General features: G+C 42.8%; 1 protein-coding gene across 20 annotated transcripts in view; it reads left to right on the plus strand.

Moving 5' to 3' along the window:
• Positions 1–26,167, plus strand: part of ST6GAL2 (ST6 beta-galactoside alpha-2,6-sialyltransferase 2) — an 81,887-nt gene that overhangs the window by 27,868 nt on the left and 27,852 nt on the right. For 9 of the 20 annotated variants that reach the window (XR_014525727.1, XM_083501496.1, XM_083501486.1 and 6 more), the window contains 2 exons: positions 14,768–15,769; positions 24,962–25,059. Coding sequence is in view for 19 of the 20 variants with exons in the window: in XM_083501493.1 (XP_083357619.1) it covers positions 14,768–15,769; positions 24,962–25,059 (1,100 nt within the window). In the remaining variant the exon portion in view is untranslated. Of the gene's footprint in view, positions 1–7,248; positions 7,349–8,412; positions 8,498–13,785; positions 13,807–13,878; positions 14,082–14,236; positions 14,423–14,767; positions 15,770–24,961; positions 25,060–26,167 lie in introns of those variants that run through there. The other 11 variants (XM_083501491.1, XM_083501492.1, XM_083501488.1 and 8 more) reach the window with 5 other exon arrangements.

Consider the following 26,167-nt stretch of genomic DNA (forward strand, 5'->3'; position numbering starts at 1 on the left):
ATTATTATTATTATTATTATTATTATTATTATTATTATATTTATACCCCGCCCATCTAACTGAGTTGCCCCAGCCACTCTGGGTGGCTTCTAAGACATATAAAAATGTAATAAAATATCAAACATTAAAAACTTCCCAATACAGTGCTGCCTTCAGATGTCTTCTAAAAGTTGTGTCGTTCATTATCTCCTTGACATCTGATGGGAGGGCGCTCCACAGGGAAGGCGCCACTACCGAGTAGGTCCTCTTGCCTAGTTATAATAATAATTATTTATTATTTATACCCTGCCCATCTGGCTGGGTTTCCCCAGCCATTCTGGGTGACTCCCAACAGAATATTAAAAGCACAATAAAACGTCAAACATTAAAAACTTCCCTAAACAGGGCTACCTTCAGATGTCTTCAAAAAGTCAGACAGTTGTTTATTTCCTTGACATCTGATGGGAGGGTGTTCCACATGGCAGGAGCCACTACCGAGAAGGCCCTCTGCTTGGTTCCCCGCAACCTCACTTCTTGCAGTGAGGGAACCACCAGAAGGCCCTCGGAGCTGGACATCCATATCTGGGCTGAACAATGGGTGTGGAGACACTCCTTTAGGTATACAGAGCCGAGGCTGTTTTAGGGCTTTAAAGGTCAGCACCAACACTTTGAATTGTGCTCTGAAATGTAATAAATTTAGCACTACTGCTCCTGGGATAGATCATGCACGGCGCCTCTTTAGTACACTCCCCTTGGTGCTCCACAATTGCACATTTGTCACCTACGCTGGCTGGTTCCTTCAAAGCAGACATTGACACTCGATTTCTGATTCTTGTCTGCCAAACAGAGCTTGTAATCATGTCTTCCTCCACCCCCTTCTCTTTGAAATGCAATACTTTTCTAATCAAAAGACTTGTTCACTTTTCTTTTCTTTTTTAATCTCTCTGGCTGAGAGACAAGAGGAAGAAAATAACACAGCGAGTGTAAAGTAAGCGAGGCATTTGAAATACGCTCAAAACACGCAAACAAATAACACTTCATGACTGATTGGCTTAGAGACCTTGACAACTGCTGTAACTCCCCCCCCCCCCCCGGCAACATCCTTTTTTAAAAAAAAGAAATAAAAAGATAATGCAATCTGAAGCCAGAGCTTAAGAAAGTGCATTAACGCTAGAAACTGTTTGGATGGCATAATTTAGTCCTAGAGTGCATGAAGTAGAAATTAAAGGAGAGTGTACTTTTGAGCATGTGAAGTGTTTCAGACAGGTCTTCCTAGCCCTACTTGGAAATGCTGAGGGATGGACCTGCGACCTTATGAATTAAAAGCAGGTGCACTACTGTGAACACCTTTTTCTGTTATTCGCAGGAGCTTCAATTTCAGCAGTTCTCACTTGGGTAGTGATGGGAAAACTCCGCTAAGCCTGTTCCAGAATTAATGTGGGGTTGGGGATGACTAAGAGAGTGCTACTCTCTTGGCCATGGTTCAGTGGTCCACCCATCCCATCAGATGTCTATATGCAGGGAGAAGGCTCAAACTGTGGTCAGAGGAGTTCAGAGCCATTCACACCATTATGCCCTGAATGATACCATTTCGTGTTTGAAGGGGTCTAGAGGCCTAGTGGAAAGCCTATTTTAGGATGTACTAAGTGGTCTGAATGCCTCTAAAACAAAAACAAGTGTGAGATCACGGTGGCCATTTTGGGTGCTGCAATCTTGCACGGCGGGCTCTCGCTTTTTGGGGGCCATGATCTCGTGTGGCACCCCAAAACACACCTCCCCAAAAAGCGCTTTTTCAGGATGAGGGTGAGGCCTGGGTCACATGATGTGGCTGGGAGTGCGTCCCTGTTTTGGGTCTGAAAAGTTTGGATGGTGTGAAGAAAACCAGATACCAAAATGAGCCCCAAATACCCTCAAGCGACCTGCCTGGGTGTTAAAATTGTCAGATGATGCCCTGTTTGCAGTACAGTCATACCTTGGAAGTCAAACGGAATCCGTTCTGGAAGTCCGTTTGACTTCCAAAACGTTTGGAAACCAAGGCACGGCTTCCGATTGGCTGCAGGGAGCTCCTTCCCTTGCAGCCAATCGGAAGCAGCAAAACACGCGTCGGCCATTCGGGTTCCAAAGTGTGTTTGCAAACTGGAACACTCACTTCTGGGTTTGCGGCGTTCAGGAGCCAAAACGTTTGACTCGTAAGGCATTCGACTTCTGAGGTATTACTGTACTACCATTCTACGTGATCCTAAAGGTTGTGGTAGTTCATGAGAGGGCCTACTCTGTGGTTGTGACCTTTGCTGCAAGGTGTATTTTACCCCACCATTGTATGCTTTTTGGCAAGTGGTAAAAACAAACATGTACTCAGGCCTTTGGATATCTATCCTTCTGTATTACTCTTCTGGACTTGTGCTTTGTTAACTCTGTTATTGGTTAGTTTTGTGGGTTTATTTTATGTATTTAATGATAATTTGTATATAATTTTTGTAACCCACCATGTGATTATTTAGGGAATTGGGGGCACTATATATACAAATAATAAATCAGCAATAAAACAGTTTGCAGAGCTCCAATTCGTGAAAAAAACAACACTTATATTAGGTAGAAGTAAGCACTGCTTGTTTGCCTCAAGTTGTATGTTAGGGATATTCTTTGAGTCATCTAGAATCACAGGGTAGCCACCAAACAAATAATAACATATCATGCCTAAAAGAACTGGGGGGGGGGCAGGATAAGAACTGCAACATGATCAGTGTCTCCCCTTTCTATAAAAGCTGGGATATTTCATCATCCTCTAAGTGCTTTGATCCACACCAAGCCTAGCAAACAAAAGGTTGTTTTTTGGTGCACGTAAGTGTGCAATTTGCTCTTCTATTTCTATTAAATATGGATGGCTAACCCTCAGTTTGGGGGCCTGATCTAACCCTGAGAGGTTTCTGCTGTTCCAGTCAATAGTGTTCTGTAACCACGATTTCTGTTGCTTGCACAGTGGTTTGGCATATTGGAGCTGGGAAGCTCAGTGCTAATTGCAGACTGTCTAGGCTGCAGTCCTGTGCCCATTAATTTGGGAGTAAGGGCCATTGCTGAGTAGACACATACAGGACTGTGTTGTTACTCCCTGTGGTTCAACCCCTCATGCTATGGAATGTCTGGAGGAGTCAATTTACTGTGTAGGTGGATACATTCGATTGACAAAAGGGTTTCAAATCTGTGAGCTTGTGCAAAACGTACTATACATTCAGCCTCATCTGATTTTGTTTACTTTGAGCATCATGTGCAAAGGTTAGTGCAGCCAGCTGCCAATTAATCCCCAACCCACCCGGAAATTTAACTGAATAGAATCAGACCAGAGGATTTAGGATACTCATTTGCACTGATAGTACTGTAGCATCAGGAATTGAGCATGGGAGATTAAAGCAGCGACTGTCTGGTGGGTGTATCTGCAGTGCTGGTGCCTGAGAATTCTGGGATGGAAACTGTATTGCATGCTGATGAAAAATGCTGTTCTCAGAAAAGCATACCCTTAGGCATGTTTTGTTTGAAAATATGTCATTATACTTCATGTAATTCCATATCAGTATGGGAACAGTGACATTTACTGTATCTGCAGGCTGGAGCTTGAGTATTTCCTGTGCCTTACCCCCCCCCCCCTTTTTAACAGTAATCAATCATTGCTCATTTCAGAAATTTCAAAGTATGAGCTCAGGAGTCTATGACACGAGCAGTTAATGGTTTGACATGCACATCTGTCTCAAGCAATAAACTTCAGAAAGTCTTCTGAAAAGTTTTTGCTTATGTATGATCCATCCCCTCCAAACATAAAAGTATGTTGCTTGAGACATATTTTTTTAAGGAGATTAAAAGTAGACAACATGGAAAAACATTTTCCGTTGTGAATTGTAATAATGTGGTGTTTAAATACTGCATAAATTCATAACAGTTAACCCTTCTTATGTAATCAGGAAGTTCTAAAAAATCTATATCACTGATAGCACAGTTAATAAATCTTTGAATTGACTTGTAAACATTAAACCAGAAAGCAGAATTGTTACTTTTTAAAAGATTCTGTTACAAACATTTTCTTGGTGCTTAATCAGGACTTCAGCCCTTTATAGCCAACACTTTTAGAATACTGTACCACAATACGAAAGAGAGAAATGAAAAACGACGCTTATAATAGTTTTAAATCAATCTCTCTCCCTTTTTCCAGTTCAGTAGTTTTAATCATTCTTCGAGTCATAAAAATGTTAGCTTGGAAGTAAGTTTCATCTGTGGCCAAGTAGCTATGGATTCTAACTTGGTGCTTAAATATCTGGCTGAAATGTATTTTTCCTAATAAAAATTATTTGAATCACAATTGGTAACCCAGTCCATTTTTATTTAAGTAGCTAAGGGAAAACTGTGCATACCGATTTAATATCAGCAGGAACCGAATACTGCATGTTTTCCTTCTCACAGTGAAGTTAGAAAGACTCTTCACCATTTTCTGATGCTGCTTCATTGGTGATCACTTGTAGCCAAATAAGATTGTTTTCCATAAACACGGTTTTAACAGTGAGTCCGTAAGTGACAGTGGGGGCCAATTCTGGATCTGCACATCCTTCCACAGTGGGGACATTGGTTTCCGGACGGGAGCTTATCATGGTGAGGGTTTGCCAAGCGTGCCTTCCTCTTAGCACGTTTCTCCCTTTCTTCCTGAGTTCAAGTGTCTTCAAAGCCCATGACACCTTTGGTAAAGGCTGTTCCCCAATTGGAGCACTCGCAGGCCACTGTTTCCCACTTGTCAGCATTTATACTACATTTTTTTAGATTTGCCTTGAGAGAGTCTTTAAACCTCTTTTGTTGACCATCAGCATTACACTTTCCATTTTTAAGTTCGGAATAGAGTAGTTGCTTTGGAAGGCGATAATCAGGCATCTGCGCATGACCAGTTCAACAAAGCTGATGTTGAAGAAACATTGCTTCAACACTGGTCGTCTTTGCTTCTTCTGGTACACTGGCATTAGTTCACCTGTCTTCCCAAGTGATGTGTAAATTTTTTCAGAGACACTGTTGATGGAATATTTTGAGGAGTAATACTTTAAATATGAAGTGTGTCTGCATCCTGGAGCTCTGGTTTCCTGGAACATCTCCGGGCTCCCCTGTGACAGCTGCCCTATGGCTCCACCCCATGTCCTGATAGGTGTTTTGTTAACTTTAATTCTTTGGAATAGTATAAACAAGTCTAGCGACGGAGGGGCAGGACTTACAGGCTGGGATGTTCATTTTCTTGGAAAGGCGGGCTCCTTGCCTCCCCTCTCATGTGTCATTAGGTAATTCCTCTTGTTCTCGACTTCAGATATCAACTGTTATAAATTGGGAATAATGACGATCCACCTCAGAGGCTTGTTGAGAGGGCAAACGCAGAGTAGACGGTAAAGCACCTTTCCAGCTGAAATGCTGTATAAAATAAGCAGTAGCATCAGCACTCCAAACACAATAGAGATGATGAAGCTCCTTTCAGTATGAAATGTTATATGAAATTAGCTGTAGTCTCTTCAAATGCCAACCAGCAAAGTCTTTGTGCTTACTGTAACTTCACCTCTTCCCCATTATGCTCCTTCCTGAATGTTCTTATCCCTGCGTCACTTTTTTCTTTCATTTTTCTTCCCCATATTTCTGCCTGCCCTCCTCTTAAATAATACTATGCTTGTACTACTCCCCCCCCCTTCTTTTTTGAAGAGGAAAGGTATGTCAGCCATGGGCCCGGATCAGGCATACATATCTGGGCTAAATAATCTTTTCTCCCTAGCATGCCCAGAAGTCTGAAAAAACCAGTATCATAAATCACTGTTTAAAGTTAGGTTAGGATCCTGGCTTGTTCCAAACTTGGTAACCATAGTTTCCAGTTTAAATGTGCAAGGAAACTATAGATAATTTTTAAAAAATCCTGGTTTGTCGTAGCATACTGAGTGGAGAGATGCAGTGCAAGGATGGCCTACGTGGACCGTATCTCAGCTTATACGTCAGAGCTGAGCCTTAAAGTGGTTGTACGGTGGTACCTCGGGTTAAGTACTTAATTCATTCCAGAGGTCCGTTCTTAACCTGAAACTGTTCTTAACCTGAAGCACCACTTTAGCTAATGGGGCCTCCTGCTGCCGCCCGCCGCTGGAGCCCGATTTCTGTTCTTATCCTGAAGCAAAGTTCTGAACCTGAAGCACTATTTCTGGGTTAGCGGAGTCTGTAACCTGAAGCGTATGTAACCCGAGGTACCACTGTACTGAGATCCTCTTACAAACACCACTAGGTTGGTGGCCTGGAGGTGACGTACAATAACACAGCCCCACCTGCAGACAGAGCTACCTTTTGCAGCTTAGCTCCTTGAGGTTTAACTGGCATCCCTTCATTTTAGGAAAGGGGGCGTGGGAAGAAAGTAATCGCATAGGCACCAGCCCTAATAATATCATCATTTCTACTAACTGAATTGCTGTCTTTCTGAACCCTTACATGTCAGGATTTGTATCCCATCCCAAGAAATTCTTAGACTCAGACATGGAGAACTCAAGCCAAAATTACTTATTTGAATTGAAGGTGCTTTTTAACATAAAAAACCTGAAGATGAAGCATTAGAAATTTGAAGACTGTTAAATGTTGCATTGATTGCATTGGAGACAGACTTTTTATACTATAATAGTAAACAAATTGGTGGCGGCGAAGAAAATGCTACCAGAAGTGAAGTTTGTTTTGTTGTGTAGTTTTGGAAGCAACATTGTTAACAAGTTTTACCATCATATATATATATATATATATATATATATATATATATATATATATAAAATTTTGAAAGCTGCTGTTCTCTCAAGGTCTCTGCATGGTATAGGAAGACTCTGACATAAGAGCAGCATGCAGTATGTTAGCAATAGTAATGGGAGATTCAAATTCCTTTGTGGCCATGATGAAGCTCACTTGCTTAGTTTTGGGTGTTGCTGTATTTCTGTTTTAAGTCTACCTTGTATAGAATTATTGGGAGGACAAAGCAAGAGAAGTAAGTTTTAAACTGTTCTGTTTGGATAGAACAGTAATAAAATACAAGGCTAAGTTCATAATCGGGACTTGTGTTTGGGGGATATGGAAGGCAGAGATAAAGTTACTATCCAGCTTAGTTTTTGAAAGTATGCAATTCAAGTTAAAGTTTGTAGATTATTTCCCTTTCCCACCAACCCCACTACGGATCTTTTGCTTAAAGTAGCCTTAATCATTTGCTTTCCCTATCCTTTGTTCAGCATCCTCTTTTGCTCCTTGTAGAACCATGTGTAGGTGTGCATAATGAAGACTAAAGGTCCTGCAAAGAAAATTGCCTCTTTTGCACAGGGTACTGAAAGAAAAAGACTGAAAAAAGGTATGTTTCCAGAGAAATGTCTGCTAGAACAACTCTTGACTAAAAACATTGTGAAAATGAGGGAGGAATTGTTATGATTTGAGTGGGCCTCTTCTTTGCGCCATTTCTATGCTCATGATTTATAGACATGCTGCATGGTTGCAAAGAATTCTAACCAGGTAGGAGCCACGACTAAATCCCAGTGGCTTGTGTTAGGCTACATATACAACTGCATCACATGCAGAAGAAAGCCTTCTTGATCAGATGCTGGCTTAAAGTACTAAAATCTCTCAGCCATGTGTGAAACTGTGCCAGAAAAGAGAAAATGTATGCATTAATACTACTTTATTTTCCTTGAGAAGGCCAAATAAAATATCCCAGCTGGTGTTCGTTGGCTTGTCATCAGCAATTTAGCCTTATTATATGTTGTTTTTTGTTTATTAAGTTATACAAAAGAAAACAGTGTTAAAAGTCTAAGAATTTCAGGTTTTTTCATAATGCTTTATGCATCACCAAGCAATGAAACTGATATTTATCTTTAGTTTTGGCAAGCTTCTTCATAGATCAGAGGTGGCAGTAAAAGTTTAAATAAGAATTCAAATCAGAGTTGCTGATTATATGTCTGGTGGCTGTCGCGCAATTGCATGTGGAGTGTCTAGGACCAACAGCAATGGGCTCATGACCTCCTGATTGTCTTGTGGTGTGTGTGTTTTTGTGTGTGTGTTCTTTTGAATGACTAGGGTCCGATATGGTTTCTCTTTGTGGAGCTATGCAGTTGCAGCAGCCCCACCAAAAGCACAATATATATACAATCAAAGCTACAGTAGTAAGCATCTGTTTTCAGTGATATATTATTATTTACTTAGTCATCTGAAAGTTCACAAGAGTGCAAGGTCTGAAACATTAACACAACAGACTGTGTGACATAAGCATCACTATTAGATATTAGCGACTATTCTAAATCCTGTATTATTGCAATTGAGATACTAAAGCTTTTATTACAATATTTGTTTGAAGGCACACTAGTGCGAGTAAGGCAAAGAGGATTAGAAGAGAATATTAAACTTGGAAATAATATTTTCCAGAATTAACTCCAAAGCAAGTATCTGATTAATCTTATATTGCATTATGAGCCACCAGCAACCTGTTGAACAGGAGAAGGACTAAAAGGTACAAAGAGAAAAGGAACTGGGCTGATATTAAAAATATTTGGTACAATTTATGTGTACTTAGCAGTTTTATTCTAGAGAACACCAGCACTAACAGTGCAGTCCTCTGTATGTTTCTTTGACTGCACATCCCACTGTGTTCAGCGGGGCTAACTACCTAGTATGTGTGCTAGGAATGATGCTTAGATTTCTATAAGGGGGGAAAATGAGGTGTCTTTGGCCACACGACCCTGAATCTTTGTTCCTTGAGCCTTAGTGGGGAAGTGAGGACACTCTGTACATGCACAGAGGTTATGAGCAGTTCCCTGGGGTTTTTTGGAGGGCAGAGGGGGAGAAATCCCAGGGTTGCACCGTGTTCAAAATTAAGTTTTCAACCAACCTTTGTTAGTGCAGACTTAAGAAACAGCAGTACTTGACTGTTTAAAATACTGTGAATTCAGGGCATACAGAGTTGAATCAACATTAACAGGTTAATATTAATAGGTTAAGGAAGAAGAGTGGTGATGGACAGGTCAAAGTAGGTTTCACTTCCGTTTTTTTGACCCGTGCTCTGTTGTGAGCGAACAAACTTGCGCCACAGCATGGAACCCAAAAACACACGTCTTTTGGTCTGGTGGTTTGGCACAGCCAGAGCATGGGATCCAACATGGGACGTCTGAAATGGGGATCAGAAGCTGGGGTGCCTTCTGTCAATCCAGAATGTCCCACTTAAAAAGGGGCCCCTGGAATATATGCAAGTTCAAGCCCTACCATCTTCAGATAGGGCTGTTAATGAACCCTGGAGAGCTGTTTCCACCGGTCAGTGTAGACCACAGCTTTCCAAACTTTTCATGTTGGTGACACACGTTTTAGACATGCATCATTTAGTGACACAGTAATTCAGTTTTACTAGCAAACCGGACATACTAACCCAGACATAGGCAAACTCTGGCCCTCCAGATGTTTGGGACTACAATTCCCATCATCCCTGACCACTGGTCCTGTTAGCTAGAGATGATGGGAATTGTAGTCCCAAACATCTGGAGGGCTGGAGTTTGCCTGTGCCTGAACTAACTTCTTTTTTCCAGCCCCAGGAGGAGCATGGGGAGTGTTTGCGCGACACAACTACACACTGAAGCCGACACACCAATGTGTCGCGGCACACAGTTTGGAAAGCTCTGTTGTAGACAGTAGCGAACTGGGTAGAGCAATGGCCTGACTTGCTATACTGCAGCTTCTTATCTTCCTACAGTGGTGCCTCGCAAGACAAAATTAATTCGTTCTGCGAGTTTTTTCGTCTTGCGAAGCACCTCTTCAAGCAATGCACCCTGGGTATTAAGGTTTTAAGAAAAAGGAAACAAACTCGCAAGACGTTTTCGTCTTGCGAAGCAAGCCCATTGGGAAATTCGTCTTGCGAAGCAACTCAAAAAACCAAAAACTCTTTCGTCTTGCGAGGCATTCGTCTTGTGAGGTACCACTGTATTCCCATTTTACAGATGGGAAGTAGAGGTTGACAATAACTTGCCCAATGAGTGCTGTATATATGGCAGATATGTGTTCCATATCCTAACCCAACTCTCCATCATTGCACCACAGTAGTACTCTGTAAGCAAAAATTTTTATCTTCCATTTAGAAGACTTAGCAGAATTTGTTAGAATTAATGACTAAAACTTTGTAACTGCTGGTATGTAACTTTTGGAATGATGATTTCCAGCGCTCTCGTGGCTGGAAACCTTAGAAATTTTGTCTTGGAAAGCAATTTCGTTTGTTGCTCTCAGCTGCGGTTACCTCTGTTGATGCAGAGTAATGTAGCAAGAGCAAATATTTGTATAGCAAAGAAAAGAAACCTTTATTCTAATCATGCTGAGAGCAGATATAAAATGAGTTATTGCATATGGAGTGTGAAACTTTGTAAGGGGCTATAATATCTTATTTCTAATGGCCACGTCTTGCACCCAGTCACAGAGGTGCACATAACTTTCTGAGACCACAGATTTATTTATCCTGTCAAAATGTTTTAAAACTCCTCATTTTTGCTGTTTATTATGTTTCTTTAAATACGGTGTCTGGAGTCAAACACAAAATCCATCCCAAGCTATGCACACTCATTTGTGCAGGTGTGATTAATGCAGTTCGTAAAAACGCTGCTATAGGCCGTTTCTGACGTTGAATGGTTCATTCATTACCAATAACTCCTTCTCCCAGCAGCCATTTCTGGTTGTAATATACCATAGAATACTCCTGCAGTCATGCACAGTTACACATGATGTCAGAGCAGAGGAACGTGCTGCTTTGAGCGGCAGTTTTTCAATTCATCTGCTCCTCTAAATTGAATGAAGTAGGCTGAGAGAAATCAGTTCCATAGGAGATCAGAAAATGGCTTAACAGTTTCTTGCTTGTACTCCCAAATTAATAGTCTCGCTGTGCCAATTCACTTGTGTTGCCTTTCAACCATGGAGTGCTTAATAACACTACTGTTAACATTTCAAATACATGTGGACAAATACCTGGTGGGTTGTGTGATAGAGGATTTTCTTTTCTATAGAGAAGTTGGGGTACAGAAGTTGGGGTAAAGGATTGGACGATAGTTCCTCTCCTGCAGGCATAATTACCTATGGCAGCTTTAGGGCAGATGGCCAAGTGTCTTAAAGGCACACAGATGGCTTTAATGCCAGTATCAGGAGGAAGAAGCCCCAATGGCGTATATATACCATAATTTACATCCATGGCTGATTCTTATAGCTATTGTATCCTAATATGATTGTGTCTTTTGGTTTTTAAAACAGGAGATTGTTTGTTTTGTGGTTGGTTGGTGGTCTGCTTCGGACTCCAAAATTTGGCAAATATCCAGAGACATTTGATCAATGCAACTTTCAGTGGAATCCTAGTGATGATTGTCGGTCGCAAAATTCAGCATTTGGATTTCAGGAGCCAGGATTCCATGCTGATAATAATAACTCGCGTACTTTCAAGATTTCATGTTGATGGAACAGTTCTTGATAGAGAACGGTTTACTTGGAAAGGAATTCACTTGAACCTCTTGTACCACAATGATACATTTGCATCACTCCTATTCGTTGCAGCATAACTTTCTGGTGGATTGGTCTCATAGTTTTTTATTTGAAAATTTAGCTCATGTCCTCGGCTAGCAGAACTCTCACGCTCACATGGTGTTGCTCCCTGAAGAAGGGCTGAATCACAGGTGCATGTTGAGCACTTGCAGTCCTAACCTCCTGTTCAGAGTGCTATAGGGGATTAGTAATTGACAGAATCACTGTCAACCTGATGGGAAGGCTCCTTCTCCGCTGTTGAGGCTTTGCCAAGCCATGTGGGGAGATCCCACCTGTGGAAATCCGTGAAGTGGGGTGTGGTGGGTTTCTGCTGGCTTTGGATCTGCTAGATCCATAGCCCCAGGGATTCCCCCCAAAGGGCCTGATAAAATAAAGCCCACCTTCTGTGCCACCTATTATAAATGGCAGGGCTTCAGATGTAACAGTGGACTCACCACTCTGCTCCCAGACGGGTTAGAATTGCTGTGTCCCTCTCTCATCCTCCAATTACTCACACTGACTCACAAGCTGTGAACTGGCCCTACTTGGGGGGGAGTCTGCGATGATATGAAACCTCTCTGTGGTTTCTGATACATGTAGATCATTACCGGATGATGCAGACTGCAAGTGATGAACACTTACATGTGAACAGGGATTTTAGAAATCATAGTTTTGTACCCATTCCCCCTGAGACTGGAGAGGAGGAAGCTGATGGGCAGAATCACCCCATGGGCTAGTTTTAAGCATGAAAGCAGCCAGATGCGGGCTGGCTGAGATTGTTGGGGGAGCACCCCATTCACCCCAATGGACCATCCTCCACCGGCTTAAGGGATTTGTTTTGGGTTTGCTTTGAGGTTTCTGCTATGTTAGGTTTGAGGAAAAATGACTGGTACTTTTTGGATTGTGCTTTTATAAACCAGATCCTGGTTCATAACTGGATGCTTTTTTATAACCATTTGCTAAAAGTTATTTCGAAAGAAAAATTAATGCTATGTCGAATAATAACAAAAACAAAACAAAGCAGTACCATGGGGTTCAATACAAATGGCAGTAACGAACTGCATAGTGCTAGCAATGTATTAGAGAACTCGGAGTGAAATATGCTGCTTGCGCATGAATGTTGGCTGCGAATTATTCCTTTATATGGCACCGAAACGGAGAGGTGACCTTTTGTAACACTCAGTTTGTGCAAACCTGAAGCGTATATCGTGTTGATTTCTAGCTTGTTTCATAATTTCTGTCTGCTTTCCCTTCTGTTCTTTCAGTTTTCTATTTTTTATCAGCTTTCTCAAATCAGTTGCTTTTAGATGATCTGCACACCTACATGAGATGGGCAAACACAGATCAGCTGTTGCATGAATATGCGCTCATAAGGAAGGCAGAAATTTTACTTAAATGCTCTATTTTGCACTGGAGGCAATTGCCTTCTGCATGGTACAGCGCCAAAATGTGTGCCCAGGCATGTGCCTCAATGTCACAGAATAACACCTTTTTAACAATCTCTCATCTCTGCCTGAACTCACAGGTGAAATACACCTCTTCCTCTCTTAACTTATGCAGGGATGTCCAGGTGTAATTGTATCATGTAAATTTTATTTTGCTTCTAAGATCAGTTGCGTTCTCAAAAAGCAGTGGCAGAGAGTAACTCCTGGCAGTCTCTAGTTCAAAGAAAGGGTTCTAATTATATGATGGGGAAGTATTAAAAGCCACATAACAGCTGCAATGCAGTGTGTCTGTGTGTCTGCGCTTTGAAGAGAATCTTCCTTTGCTTTATGCTGGAAAGGTTCTTTAATTCCTCATACCACAAGAACTTTTTCCACCTAGGTTGCAGAGTTTTCCCATCAAGTTTGAATTCCCAACACCATGGGAATGTCTGGCCACAGAATTCACAACCCCTGCTAACCCTGAGACGAACTTCCAATTGAAAAGCTGCAATATCCTTCCTCCCTTTCTCTTGAGGGAAGAAAAGGGCCTATTTAACATAACAGTGCCTAACGTAGAACATCAACTTGAACCGTCCTGACCTCATAGCTGTGTGTCTTTATATGCTTTTTCTTAGCAATGGAGAACCTTGACAATACAAAGTCCTGAAAGAGAGGAAAGTTTGAAAAGGATAAAGACTCTTCTTCCACTCAGCTCCCCTCCTGTAATAAATAGGAGGCCTAGTTTAGAGACATTAAAAGTGCCTTCTGTTGCAAAACAATGGGAGTTGTGACACAGGGCCTGCAGTCAGCCACTTGAATGGGATCAAAGGAGGATGAAAGCTCCTTCAGCAGCACAGTATTTTCACTAGAGAATATCCTTTGTTTTAATGCAGGCTGAGAATCACGCAGTCAATTCTTGGGAGTCTTAAGGAAGCATGACTGCCACACTGCCACTTATTTAGGATACCAGAATTGTCATAAAAAACCCAACTCCTAATAATAGTTGACGTTTATATTCTTTTCTTTAAGTTATGTGCTTCTTTGGCATAACACTTTCAACATCCCTGAGACGTAGGATGGTTTAATCCCTAAATTGCAAATTGAGACAATGGCTTGCATAAAGCTACCTTGGTGACTGAAATTCTGGACTGAAATTTGAACCAGGGAATTTTTTTATTCATAGCTGTACCTATTAACCTGCTCTTGCTTTCAATCTGAAATTCAGAAAAGAACCTGCATGGTGACTGTGCTAAATATGTTAACTGTTCTGAGATATACAGTATTCTGTCTTGCTGAGACTAAATTAGATTTTCTACAGACCTGTTGTAGCCCTTGAATTCTGCCATTTGTATAACTTCTACAAATGAGTCAAAAACCCACTGTAATAGAATGTCTTAAACTTGCAGAGCACTGTGGACACATGTCTCATGTGGAATAGTAAAGATTTGCACGGGTCCTTCAGTTCCATAAATGTGTGTGTGTGTGTGTGTGTGTGTGTACACTTGTTTGAAAGTTTGAAGCTGATTGTCACTTGTCAATATAAATTTTAGTTCAGCATGAGTTGATCTGGCTGTGGTTTGCAGAGCAGCATGCAAAATGTGCTTAAAGAGGGACATTATGCTGTGTTGCCCTGAAAAATTGACATTATGCCATAAATATCCTAGGTGTGATATCTGTTGTTGAGGAAAACAATTTACCTACCAGTAAGTGTTCCTACGTTGCATAGTTTTCGTCACATTATCATTGACCTTTGAGTTGTTTGTTTCTGTCCTACCTTGAGAGACGTTCTTTGCTAATACTGAATCTTCTTATTCCAGGTTTGATGCTCCTTCACTGGGCCTTTAGCATACGGCAGAATAGGCACAGAGTTGCCATGAAACCTAACTTGAAGCAATGGAAACAACTCATGCTGTTTGGAATATTCGCGTGGGGTCTCCTGTTCCTGGTTATCTTCATCTATTTCACAGATAGCAACACGGCTGAAGCAGTTCCAAGCTCCTTCTCCTACACTGAGACTAAAAGGCTTTTGCCCATTCAAGGCAAGCAGAGAGCTATCATGGGAGCCATGCACGACCCGTCCTTCTCTGATACAGCTGATGAGAACGAGCTGCTTCTCAGCAAAGACGTCTCGGGTTCACTCAAATCGGGGACTGGGAGCATAAAAAAATGGGCTGACCTAGACGATGGCTTTGAAAGTGAAGAGGAATTTTTCCCTCCCCAATTAGGAAGAAAATCAAAAAGTGCTTTCTATCAAAGGGCTGGTGATTATTTATTTGCTGCTGGTCAGCGTCGGTCACAGAGCAGTATTCAGAGAATAGGGAGATTAGTCTCAGCAGAGGGGGCGGATCAGAAGAGCAATGCCTTGCAGGATAATTGGCTCCCTCAAAGGAAGAAAAAGAAAAGACATGCAAGACACAGGAGAGGCCAGATGTTTGAAGAGTCTAATGAATGGGATGGAGTATATTCCACAATGTCAAAATCTTTCCTCTACAGGCTTTGGAAAGGGAACGTCTCCTCTAAGATGCTTCTCCCTCGCCTACAGAAAGCAAGGAAAGGTTACCTGGATACTAATAAGCATAGGGTGCACTTCAAAGGGAAGCGAAACCTCAAGTTGACTTCAGAGCAGCTCCTCTGTGAGCTCAAGGCACGTGTGGACGTCAGGACCATCGATGGCAAAGAAGCTCCCTTTTCTATCCTGGGATGGGAAAGGCGGGTCCCCAAAGTTTCTCTGAGCAAGCTGTACCCACGTGGGTTTGGTAGCTGTGCTGTCGTCATGTCCGCTGGTTCCATACTGAACTCTTCTCTAGGGGATGAAATAGGTGAGTGGAAGGATCTTGACAAAATGTGCAAAACCATGTACATGTGGACCAGGACTGTCCATAATAACATAGAAAGAAAGAGAACCCTGATAGGTCAGATCAAGGCCTATCAGCTTGTTCCCCTTGTTGGCCAATAGATGTCTCTTAGGAAGCTCACAAGCAGGCCAGGAGCCCAATAACCCTCTCACACTCATTCCTCAGAAAATGGTATGCAGAGGCATACTGCCTTTGAAGCTGGAAGCCACATATAGCCAGCATGATTTGTAGCCAATGATGGACTTAAAGGTAGAGGTAAAGGGAACCCTGACCATTAGGTCCAGTCGTGGCTGACTCTGGGGTTGCAGTGCTCATCTCGCTTTATTAGCCGAGGGAGCCGGCGTACAGCTTCCGGGTCATGTGGCCAGCATGACTAATCTGCTTCTGGAGAACCAGAGCAGCACACGGAAACGCCGTTTACCTTCCCTTCAGAGTGGTACCTATTTATCTACTTGCATTTTGACATGCTTTCGAACTGCTAGGTTGGCAGGAGCAGGGACCGAGCAACGGGAGCTTACCCAGTCATGGGGATTCAAACCGCCGACCTTCTGATCGGCAAGCCCTAGGCTCTGTGGTTTAACCCACAGCATCACCTACATCCCTATGATGGACTTAACCCCCCCCCCATTAATTTGACCACCAACCTTTTCAAATCACCTGAGCTAGTGACCATCAGAGCATCTTATGGCATGGTATTCTGTAAATTAACTAGATTGTGTGCTTGGCGTTTCAAGAAGATGTTAATAAAATCCTTCACCAAAGGCTCCCGAGTGAGCTTAGCAGTCGTGGGATAAGAAGACATGTTCTCTTATGGATCAGTAACTGGAAGAGGAAGCAGAGAGTAGGACTAAATAGGCAATTCTCACACTGGAGGGGTATAAGAAATGGGACTTTCCCAAGGATGTGCTCTTTAACTTGTTCCAAAATCACATGGAGTTAGGGTTGAGCAGTGAGGTGGCCAAGTTTGCACAGTATTAGGAGGGAGCAGGCATTAAAATAAAACGACAAACAGGGTTCATTGTGAGCAAGTGTAAAATAATGCAAGAAATTCTAAATCTGCCGTGCTGATCATACTATATATATACCTAGATAGAATTAGGGCCACCTAGTGCTTGCAGGCAGGAACTTTAGTTGATTTTAGCTGGTGGTATTTTTTACATTTATGCACATGGGATCTGAACTGGTGTTGACTGTCCAGGAACGAGACTTTTGGGTTGCAATGGATAACTCACTGAAAATGTCTGTGTTGATGTGTGTGGCATCTGTCAAAAGAGTAAATTTTCATGTTAGAGATTGGGAAAGGCATTAAAAATTAATCTGCCCCATCATAATGCTGTTAGATAAATCTGTGGCATGGCCGCACTTGGAAAGCTTCATACGGTTCTGGTTGCCACACCTCAAAAGCATATTGTAGAGCTAGGAAAAGTACAGAGAAGGGCAACCCAATTGATCAAGGGTTTGAGCAACTAGTGATGTTGGTTTTTAGAAATTTTGCATATGTAAAGAGTAATTTGCATAAGGAAATGTTCTGATGCCCTGCAGAATAATCTAATTTAGCACTTTTATTTTACTTGTATTCAATAGACAAAATCAAAACTGCCAAACTTGCCTAATGATTTATTTGCAGTTAGCATCTATTCATCGTTACTTTAAGAAATGGAAAAATTTCCACAGATTTTTAGTTTATTTTTTATCTAGAAATGTCCCTTTCCATCTCATTGGTAGAACCTTTCCCCATATGAAACCTCTACAATATTTGAGACTTTTTAGTTTAGAAGTGGTAAGGGTGGACTGATAGAGTTATAAAAAGTTATGCTGAGAGTGTGGATAGAGATAAGTTTTTTCTCTCACACACCCATTATACTAAATCCCAGGGATCATCAAATAAAGATGAAGCCAAGCTCACTGGTGTGATTTAAATCGAGTGTGACGCTGCAGTATATTGGTCAAAAAGCCGCAGTTCCATAAAGAAGGTAAAGGATGGTTAAGTCCAGTTGAATTCTTTAGAACTGCTAGGTTGGCAGGGCCAAACAACGGGAGCTTACCCTGTTGCGCAGATTCGAACCGCCAACCTTGCAATCGTCAAGCTTTCAGAGGCTCAGTGGTTTAGACCACTGCGCCATTCATGTCCCTATGCAACAGACACTGCTGTGTGAAATGAAGGTTATAAAATGTAACAGGAGAGCTAGCATAATAGTCAGGAAAACTCACGTAATAAACGCTATATCTGAATGCACCCCTAATCAACACACCTGTGTTCTGTCCTGAGTGTGATCTGTTAGATGTCGACTGTGGAGGTTTGCTCCAAATTGTGGAGTGAGCTAGAATCCTCCCTAATCCCTAGTAAAGGCTAAGGAGGAAAAGGGAAGAAATGTGTTGTCACTTCAGTTCCTGAACACCAAAACAATGTTCTTCCCACAGATTCTTTAAAATGAACTCTGGGTTAATCCTCTAGAGCCATTCATGTTTTCATATCCAGATAGGTTTCCCTTTAAATCTCTTAGGATGAAGTGGAACGACTCTCATTATCCAACTACTTTAATAGGCTTCCTGCTCAGAACATGTGCCAAAGCTGTCCTGGTAGCTTCCAGTCAGGGTAGCTTCCAGTTTCAAAAGATAATCCCACTAGTTTGAAAACCTACGAGGTGTGAGAACTCCACAGGTTCTCTCCCCTGCCTTTTCCTCACAGATAACGAAGCAAAATATTTCCTTTTTCTAGTTTGTGTTTTAAAGTGCCGTTGTCCGTCTTCCGCTTTCTACCAAACTGCGAGTTCAGTATTGAAGAAGCTGTTTTGTTTGTTTGTTTTAAGGGTTTTTGGAAGGCATGTTGACCTTTACCTTGCGAAAAGGCCAAGATGCCTCCGAATCAGTGACCTTTTGACGCCACAAGAAGTAACATTTTTGTCTCCCATATACCCAGTTTTAGGGGTCACTCAGTGTGCCCGTGCATTGTAGTTGTGGAACTCTCCAGTTGCCCACACACAGTACTTCCAGGTCACCTCTCCCTCTCCCTAGTTGACCTAGTTTTGCTTACTAAGAAAATAATGTTCCTCTAGGTGACCTTCTTGTCAAGTATTCATCATTTGCTTGCACAAAGCTTTTTCAAAGGTTAAGCAACGCCTGCTCTTTCTTGATAATTTATTCTGATTTGCATGCAAAGAGGTTATGAGTATTCCCATTAATTGGTCATTTATTCCACTCTTTTTAATAATTCTCCCCATCGCGTTCCCAACAGCAAAAAGCCAGTTTACTGTTGTTGTTGTTGTTTGTTTGTTTGTTTGTTTGTTTGTTTGTTTGTTTAAAAAAAGGTGTTGTTGTTTTTTGGAGTGCCGGAGCACTTTAATTGCACAAATTTAATTTTCCAGCTGAATCCCTCCTGCAAAATATTGACAATCTGGAGGCAACCTTGTTACATTTTAAACGCTTATTTGCATGCACAACCAGAGTAAATGACAGATTCCCCCTTCCCACTTTTCATTGCAAGCTTGCATGTGGAACAGTGAGTCATACGTAGCCATGCTAATGATTGAGAGGTATGGCGCCCCAGGGTGATGCCTAGCCTTGATTGATTGATTTAACCCAGAATAAAAGAGCGTGATACAAAGTGTTTATCCTGGGCTCGTTCTTGTGTCTTACTGCTCCTATTTCACAGAATCCCACGGATCAGAGACATTCTGCCCCAGCCCCGTTCTCTTAACACAGATGCGTATATTAACAATGGACTTCCCTTCTCTTCATGTAGGAGCCTGGATCTGTTGCTAGGGGGATTCTGGAGGGAGGGAGAGCCTATTGCAGTGAGATACTCCACAACAACTGCCCTGCCGCATTTGCCATAAGCTAAACGGGTGTAAATGTGAAGCCGTCATGACTCTGCCAACAATTTATAAGGCATTATGAGAATGCGTGCTGTCATGTTCACCTCATGGCAGCCTGACTTTTGTTCTGCTTTCTTGTTCTGTTCTAGAAGAGCCTCGGCTTTTGTTCTTTCGACAAAAGAAATATCTGTGGTTATTGTCAACCTCCCCCCCCCCCCCACGTCAAGATGCATTTTAAAAATTCCAGAGACTTAATGTGTCACTCAGTACCCTCTCTTATTGCTTCATTTATGTGCCTCCAGGTTGTTGATGATCGCAGTAGTAGTAGTAATATAATAATAATAATGCGATGTAGCATTTACGTGGTATATTTCAAGAGCTCAAAGCACATTTTTCTTGCACATTCACCTCAGCAGTCTCGGGTTATAGTGTTTGACTGTAATTCCTCTGCGGGAATCACAAGGCACACAGCACCTGTTTCTTCCACCCCAGCTCCCTCTTGCCACTCTTCTGTTTCTTTCATAGACTTGCCACTCTTTCCCTTCCTTTCCTGACCCTGGTGATGATCCCTGAGGACTTCCTACTTTGGGGAGTGAGCTGCTGTCACTGCCACCTCTTTCCCCTTCCCAAGCCATTGGGGATAGAGAGCAGCAGAAAGGGGTGGGGTGGGGGGAGACCAGCTCTTCTCGTCCCATCTGCACACAAGCTTCCTTTAATTCTTCTTATGTACTTATTTATTGAATCGTCTGTTTCACTCAGTCTGAAATAAGACACTCTGCTTCACACCTGAGGGTGTTCTTTCCCCGGCATTGAACTCTGATAAAGCCTCCTGCTGGTCTAAATGGAGAACGCAGAGGGGGATCTGAGCTAGCCTACTGTACAGAGTATGTGTGGGTTAAACCACAGAACACAGCACTTGCCGATCAGAAGGTCGGCGGTTCGAATCCCCGTGACGGGGTGAGCTCCCGTTGCTCGGTCCCTGCTCCTGCCAACCTAGCAGTTCGAAAGCACGTCAAAGTGCAAGTAGATAAATAGGTACCGCTCTGGCGGGAAGGTAAATGGCGTTTCTGTGCGCTGCTCTGGTTCGCCAGAAGCGGCTTAGTCATGCTGGCCACATGACCCGGAAGCTGTACGCCGGCTCCCTCGGCCAATAAAGTGAGATGAGCTCTGCAACCCCAGAGTCGGTCACGACTGGACCTAATGATCAGGGGTCCCTTTACCTTTACCTTACTGTACAAAGTTAGCATTTGCATTTGTTGCTCCACCCACTTTCACCTTTGGCTCCACCCACCCGTTATCTGGCCCTTGGAAGATTTTCCAGAAGGAAATGGGGCCCTCAGGCTGCAAAAGTGCCTCACCTTTGACTGAAGCCTGTCAGTTAACTATGAAGTTGTTGTGCATTGTGCAGGAAGGGTCGTAGGTGTAAACCCCCAGAGTATCTAGGGCATCTAGACTGCTGGCAGTGGGAAACACCAGGATGATCTGAAATTATTGGGAGTGCAGTGGTACCTCTACTTACAAGCACCTCTGGTTATGTATCCTTTGGGATACGATTGCGGCAAACCCAGAAGTATTTTTCCGGGTTTCGCCGCATGCGCAGAAGCGCTCTACTACGCCATGCGCATGCGCAGAACAGGCACCTCTGGTTGCGAAAACCTCGGGATCTGACCGGAGCTCCGGAACGGATCCTGTCCACAACCGGAGGTACCTCTGTATTTTCACACTACCTAGAAACCTGAATGTCATTATAAAAAAACCAAAAATCTGAAAATGGATTCCCCCACCCTGCACTTGGAGGTCAAAAAAACAGAATGCAAACTATGCCTGTAGTAGTGGCCAGACTCTCATCAGTGGAAAGAAGAGAAAAGTCAGACAATGGCCCTTGGTAAGAATTAAGTCCTGCTTTAATACTTCCTTCTCTGGTTGATAGTGACTGTTCTGCAGTGCGACACTCTCAGGAAGCGTGATCATAGGTCCGGGAGCCAAGGATTGTAACCTGAAGCAGTATTTTTTTTAAAAAAAAATATGGGCGGAACAGTGGTGTAGCGTGGGGGGTGCAGGGAGGGCCGGGCGCAACATCTGGGGGTTAGGGGGCGCAAATCCACGGGTTAGGGGGCGCAAATTACTTGCCTTGCCCCGGGTGCTGACAACCCACGCTACGCCACTGGGGCTGAAAGTGGGCAGGGGTCAACTGATGATGGGTCCTTGAGGTCTTCAAAGGAACACAGCCTGGTTAACTAGCAGGGCAGAGCAAACCAAGACATGACAAGTCTTGTACCAGTAGACTTTGGGCGCCCCCTTCTGTTTTTGTGCTAGAAATGTGATATTTAGGTTTTACTTCTGAGCATTGAAAGTGTGGTTTTTACAAAAAGGGATATATGCAGCAGACTTGAATACCTTTTCTGAGAGTCCAGATGCTTTTATAGTGAGCTGTTTTAAGCAGAATAGCATCGTGGGGTTTTTTACGATACAATTCTAGGACATGGTGTTCTTGTAACCTGAGGTGGTTTTCCAGGACTGTTTCTCAAATGTCCGTATCATAAATCTGAAACGGAATGTAATACTAAAGTTAAGAGTAATGCCATTTTATACAGGGTTGTGGGGTTTTTAAACTGTAGATGTAACATCTGCTAGCACTTGGTCTGCAGGAAACTTTGGATTTGTTGTGGTTATTCAGAGCTTAGAATTTTCTAACAACATTGCTTCTAAAGTAGAAGTTATCAAATTGCAAATGTGCTAAAGGAAGAAAAGTGACCAGCATTAGAAATTCAGATATATAAGCTATGTACCAAATGGCTCCTTAAACCAGGATTACAGCCGCCTAAACAGAATGCCTAGTTGCCATTTTAGGACCAGACGGCTGAAAAGTCGTATTTTTCAATATAACTTTTTGGTTCCTGAAATTCGTTCTGATCAGATAGAATTCTACAGGATGTGTTGCTAGTGTGTGAAAACAGGCAAGATCCACGGATCCCCAAGCATGCACTTCCAGATGGTGGAGACGTCAGGTGCCATCGTGGCACCTAGGCATCTTCACTTGGTTGCAAGTGGCCGGTAAAGGTAAAGGGACCCCTGACCATTAGGTCCAGTTGTGACCGACTCTGGGGTTGCGGCACTCATCTCACTTTATTGGCCGAGGGAGCCAGCATACAGCTTCCGGGTCATGTGGCCAGCATGACTAAGCAGCTTCTGGCGAACCAGAGCAGCGCACGGAAACGCCGTTTACCTTCCCGCCAGAGCAGTACCTATTTATCTACTTGCAGTTTGGTGTGCTTTCGAACTGCTAGGTGGGCAGGAGCAGGGACTAAGCAACGGGAGCTCACCCCGTTGTGGGGATTCGAACCGCCGACCTTCTGATCGGCAAGTCCTAGGCTCTGTGGTTTAACCCACAGCGCCACCCGCACAAGTGGCCGGTAGCCAGGTGCAAAATGCACCTGGCGAATATCGAACGCTGCTGGAGACCAAATTGGAAGTAGATATTACCATTTATTGTCCTTGCAAGCATGGCACTGTTATGTGTCACAGTAGACGAGGGGCGAGGAACTGGGCCTGACCAATAGAATACATTGTTATCTCCCACCAATCACATGATGTTGCAGTAACATTAGGTGACATGTTTTTGCCCACGAGGTTTGAAATCAAACAGCAGGCAAAGTCACAGCCTGCAAAATGACAGCAATCAGCTGATGGTTGGGTCTTGTGAATCACTATGCACAGGGCTTTTGAAGACCCAACCATAAACTTGATGGTCAGTGTCTGCCAAAACCTCTTTTACCTGGCCCACACCTGACATCAGGTGTAGGGCAGGTGAGCTTGTCTAAAATGGGCTGCAGTCAAGAGTTCCCCCCCCCCATTGTTGTAGCAGAGCAATATTCTGTTTGCATTCATCGCTAATCTTCAGATACAATTATTTAGAGTGCAAGACTTTGCATGTCTAGTCAGCACTAGGTCCATTTTGTTTCAGTGGGACTTACATAGAATTCCACCCAGAGATTGCACTTGTAAAAAAAAAAAAAAATCTCTTAAGAAATCAGCACCAATGAATGCAGCCAGAAGCTGCTCTTCATCTAGGGTTCCAGCTTGCACTTCTGCAACTCAGTAGGTGGGCAAGGGAGAAGCATAGCCAGTGAGAAGGACCACAGACTCAGACTGTGAATGAAAGAAATTAAACACTTTATTGATATGTAATGAATGGGAAGCAATTGATGTGCTCAAAGCAATTTGCAAAACACAGCAATTCAAAATAGAAGAAAGTACCAGGCAATTCAAATAAGAAAAAAGAATGTGGAGTGATTGACAAAGCAAGTACTAATTAAGCAATCAGTAATAAAGCGATTTCAAACATACTGATTTCTAGACCCCTTCCTTATTTTAACTCCCATCTAATTTGATTCCAGAACACCACAGCGTTTCCCCATAGCTCCCAATCCAGAGTGGTGTGTCTAAGGATCTTTCCAACAGGGTCAAACAAAACACACAAAAAGTGTGGGGAGATGAAACAACCCCTGGGCGTCCAGCAAGATTGGAATGAACATTTGGAAAACAGCAAATCTAGGGTAAAACAGAACCCCAGTAAAAATTGGACTGCTCCTACAACTACTGCAGGCATAAACGAACCCTGCAAGAGCAATTGGGGGCGTAAAAGAGCTTCATTTTTCATCCACCAAACATTTTTCATTGTAATTATCAGAGAGGGAACCAGACCTCTGCATCAGTTTGGAACTGAGTCCAAAGATGAAAATCCTCTGCCTTCTGTACAGGCTCAGGATTCTCCAGAAAAAAATTAGAGAAATCCTTGCTGTAGGCTTCTTGTGCTGTGCCAACCTGCTTGTTGTGGCCAGCACTGCACTTAAATTTTCAAATCCATTCTTTTAAAAAATCACCACCACAAAAGCAGCAGAAACTTGCCCCTACCCCTCAGTTTTCATGAGAATATTTTATGGAAAGTGGCTTAGGGGAGAGGGGATTTCATCCCAGTGTAAATAACAGCAAACCTCTCTCTCAAAAAAAACAACAAAAAACAACCAAGCATATTTTGACTCCTTCATCTACTGCGTTCTTCACACATTCATTCCTTGTCCAAGTGCCAAGATACCACACAGGAAATCACTTCTCAGCAGAAGTTGCTCACAGCTTGCTTGCGAAGAGCCTGGGTTTCTTGTCACTGATGCTACTCATTTTATTCCCTCACTTGCTCCCTTCAAGTGTGATGACTACAGTGGTTCTTGGAGCCCAGCAGGAAGGGGTCGATGCTTACTTCTAAGTAAACATGCAAATGATTGTACTACACGATGACTCTTGTCGGTTACTCACCTGAATGTCCTTTCCCCTGACTTTATAGACTCCCATGATGCCGTCTTGCGATTCAACTCTGCTCCAACAAACGGATATGAAAAAGATGTCGGAAATAAAACAACCATGCGCATCATTAATTCCCAAGTAAGGCACTTGAACATCTGCATACTTGTATTGTTTCCCGTATGTCGCAACTCCTCCTAGAACTGAACCAGAAATCCTGGGGAATTCTGCTTTGATTTTAAATAACAGCTTTCATCATTGCTGGGAACTGTTAACGTGTCCAGCAGTGCTTCCTAAAGATTACATACCAAGGGGAGGAGAGAGGTGATGGATTAGGTGCTGTAGCTCCTATATCTTCTGTCCCTCTCCCCTGCCTCCAGGGGGTTCCCAAACTGTGGTCCATGGGGTACCAGTGGCCCACAAGCTTTTTATTCAGGTGGCTGCTGGTGTGTTTGGATTTGTGGTTTTATACGAAACAGTATTTATTTATTAGGCTTCTTACTCGCCCATCCCAGGGCAGGTCACAGCTACCTAAAAATGCAACATTAATATAAGCTGAAACAGTCTACAATCTACAAAAGAACTGCAGTAATGTTGCACAGTTATGGTGATAACATATTCAACTGAGGTGGTTGATAGCGCAAAACAACAACAAATAAGCAAGGCGTGGGAGGTGGAAACAATATAGATGCAGTGTTTGACAAAGTTGCATGACTATACTGAAGGAAACACACACACCCTCCTTGTCCATCTATATACATGTATATACAGTGGTACCTCGGTTGTCGAACGTAATCTGTTCCGGAAAACTGTTCGACTTCCGAAACGTTCGACAAGCGAGGTGCAAAGGGCTTACTGCAAAGTCAATGGAGAAAATTGAAAAAAACCTCAGCGGACGCCGTTCGACTTCCGAGGCAATTACTTCCGGTTTTTCAGCGTTCAAAAACCGAAATGTTCAGCTTCCGAGATGCTCGAAAACTGAGGTAGCAGTGTGTGTGTGTGTGTTATAGATAGATATGCAGTGCCCTCTTGTGGTGGACACATTGTATGTTTACTTTTCAAAATGAAGGTTTATTTGTAAGGACAAGTACTGTATTTTGATTTTTCGTTTCCTTATCTTTGAATTGAGGATAATAACAACCTGTGTCTCACAGTCAGTCAATCCAATAATTCTTTTACGTGGGGTGGGTGCATGATGTGCACAGCAGAACACATGTTCCATGCCTACCACTCTATGTCATCACGAAAG

Source organism: Podarcis liolepis (genome assembly GCF_965112155.1).
Source record: "Podarcis liolepis genome assembly, chromosome: 4".
Classification (NCBI taxonomy): domain Eukaryota; kingdom Metazoa; phylum Chordata; class Lepidosauria; order Squamata; family Lacertidae; genus Podarcis; species Podarcis liolepis.